Here is a 3,057-nt window from a genome sequence, read left to right as displayed (position 1 = left end):
CACACACACACACACACACACACACACACACACACACACACACACAAATCAACCACACAGTGTCATTTATCAACTTTGGAGAGGTTTTGGTTCTTTTTTTTTCTTTATAGCTATCCTTCGTTAAGAAATCTAAATCCAGTTTAAAAATATTTATTTTTGTGTTTGTTTTTCTATTCAGTAGATTTACACCCAAAGTTGCAAACAACCACCATCACATTTTTGTGCGTCTGATCTGAAAACGCCCTGATTTCTGGGCTTTGTAAAGCCCAGTTCTTGACTCTGTACCAAAGCACTATTATATACAAACATGGATAAATTTATTGGTACCCTTCTACACTAATCAAAATATTACAACTGTCTCATTGGTCCCAGAAACTTTGTAACTTCTGTGAATTCCTGTTTTTTCCAGGTTCTCTTTCCATGAAGCCCATGATTCAGACAGATTGAGGGATCAGAAAGGGACATATCTTGTCTTTGGAGTTTGACTTTAATAGTTTTGGATGGTTTCCTTGGCTCATTTCCTACCATCCCCATTATCTGTTTGATCAACCTGGGGCCGCATTTCCTCTTGCGTCCACATCCTGGGTGGTCAGCTACAGTCCCATAAACCTTACACRTTTCAATAATATTGATCGCTGTGGTCAAAGGAACATGAAGCTGCTTAGAATTGGTGTTGTAGTCTTTATCTTTAACATGAATATAAAGAATCTTATTTTTGAGCTCCTCAGACAGTTTTTGTCTTCGCTGCTCCATGTTCAGTGTGGTGCACACAACAAAACCCACCTACTCAGTGGCTGCTTGTTCTCTTTAAATAGGTTAAACAGCTGACGAAACACTTGAAGAAACCTGTAATACTTGACGTCAAACACTAAGGTTGAAACATGGCTACTGTGATGTTTTCAACCATCGTTTTTATTTTGTTTTTTAATAAACACTTAAATCTTTTAGTAACTCATTTAAAAATTAATACTCTCAAGTATCTAGGTCTCTCAAGTATCTTAGGTTTCAGTGACTTAAAGAGTCAATGACAATCATATACTTATACAAAAAGTCAAATAAAACATCTTTATATTTAAGAAACTTGGCATATTTTCTTTTGAGCTCGGCTCAGCCAAAGTGAAACAGGAAGTGACATCAAAGGGGAACTCTTTAAGAAATAAAATTCCCTGGTAATTTTTTTATCGAAACAATATAATTTGAACCCTGAATTTTCTTCATCTCTCTCTGACAGTGACTCCAAATAATCTAAAAATCATCAAATTCTTCTCTGCAGTCAGTGTTGTTCGCACAATGCTCTGTTTACATGCAGACATTCCCCTATGACATCACTTCCTGCCACTTCACATGTGAATATTTCATAAACTGTTCATCTCAGCTGCTTTGTTTTTATTTTATTTTTTGCAATGTGTTATTAGTGTTATCTTTCCAAAAGTCCACTCATATTTATCATGAAAAATTTGATGTYACAGGCACTTTAACAAGTTTTATGTGTTGCACAAACTATTTTGCAAGCTTCTGAACCAATAAAACCAAATGTTTACACTGGATTTACGCAGCAGAAGATGAGAAACATTTCTACTCTCTTCTACTTTCTACTCTTTTTATATTTTTTTCTATTCTCTACAGCTCCTAATCTGGGTAATCTGGCCTTGAGTCAAGATTCATCTGCTAATAAATTAAAACAAATGTATTATTCAATGTTGTGGCTACATTTATCGCCCTTTGTAAGTAAATCAGTTGAAGTGCAGCTCTGTTAAAGTCAGTGAGGTGTATCATCTGTGACAGATGCAGTCCTGAGCAACTATCATCTTCTGAGAAATGGTAGCACACTTTGCTTCTAGTGTAAACCTCTTCATGCTGCAGGAGAGAGGGAATACTCACTAAAATCCCTTTTTCCCCTCCTTTTCGTTCCCTCTCCTGCTTTTAAGATTCTTCTCACACACCTACCCATTCCCTCCTCCACCTTTTCTCTCACGAGCACTACAATTTTTCCCGCAATCTTATCTCTCTGGTGTCTGCATGTTCTGTTCGTGCAGCACGATTGTTGAGCTCGTGCTTCAGGTTTCCGTCCGTTCTGCCCGTCACTTAAGAGCGATAATACCKCCATTTTTTTTGTCCTCTCGGTCTGTCTCCTCTTCTTTCATTGTTAACGYCTCCCCTCTGCTTCTTTTTTTCCCCCTCGCCCTCTCTGTGCAGCACGAGCGCGAAGATACGAGCCATCGAGGCCAAGCTTCAGATGATGGAGGAGAATCCAGATGATAGCTACTCGGGCCCGTCAGCCTATGTTTACAACAAACCGCCTGAGAGGAAGCGCTGGGAGCCTTACTCCAAATCGCACCACAGTAACCAGAGCAGACCTTTCCGCAAGTTTAGGAGATGACCCATCCTTCCTCCTTAATCTGGAGTCCTCCCAGCCCCCATTTACTGCTCCTCAGCCCTCCATCTGCACACAGACGAATGTCCAGCTCGACACGCCCTAAATAAGATGTTGAAGTTTGAAGCAGGTGAGAGACAGCAGGACTGGAACAGGAACCAAGGTGAAGAACTGAAAGTGGTTTTCGTCGTTGCTGTCGGAGGCCACAGTGTCAGGTTTTAAGTGACTTTGGCTGCAGTGAAAGTTGTTTTTTCTCCTGTCAGTCGTGCAGATTAAGTGACACAATAACACGAGTGAAGTGTTGTTCTGGACTCTGAATGCTCATTCCACTGTTTGTTTGTTTCACGTCAGCTTTTATTTCAGATTGTGTTATCTGAACAATAAATTTGTGATTCTTTGTTTTGGTTGCTTTTGTTTTGGAGGCTTTGCTGTTCTGTTTGGCATTATTTGGAAAACTTGTCATTAATTTAAAGTAAGACGCCACACCGCAACACATATTGTTAGCTGCTAAAGTGTGTGTAAGAGAGTATGTCTTATTTTGTTTAGTTTTAAACCCAGGTTTTATATAAAAAGACAAAACTTTTTACAGACTTCTGGTTTTGTGTGGATATTTTTGGCTGCAGTATTTCTGTTAATTTTTTTTATTATTAAAGCAAAATTATTCTCATTGTAAATTATTGCTC

At 38.8% G+C, this 3,057-nt stretch overlaps 1 protein-coding gene across 1 annotated transcript in view; it reads left to right on the top strand.

Annotated features, from left to right (window-relative positions):
- rbm18 (RNA binding motif protein 18) overlaps positions 1–2,964 on the top strand; it is a gene marked incomplete in the record, with an annotated part of 14,721 nt that extends 11,757 nt beyond the window's left edge. The window contains 1 exon segment of the mRNA XM_014003847.1: positions 2,197–2,964. Coding sequence (XP_013859301.1) covers positions 2,197–2,380 — 184 coding nt within the window.
- Between the last annotated feature and the right edge of the window lie 93 nt (positions 2,965–3,057).

The sequence above is a fragment of the Austrofundulus limnaeus genome, unplaced genomic scaffold (genome assembly GCF_001266775.1).
Source record: "Austrofundulus limnaeus strain Quisiro unplaced genomic scaffold, Austrofundulus_limnaeus-1.0 Scaffold20, whole genome shotgun sequence".
Classification (NCBI taxonomy): domain Eukaryota; kingdom Metazoa; phylum Chordata; class Actinopteri; order Cyprinodontiformes; family Rivulidae; genus Austrofundulus; species Austrofundulus limnaeus.
Note: the sequence above shows the minus strand (reverse complement) of the source record. Positions and strands in the feature narration are given on the sequence as shown.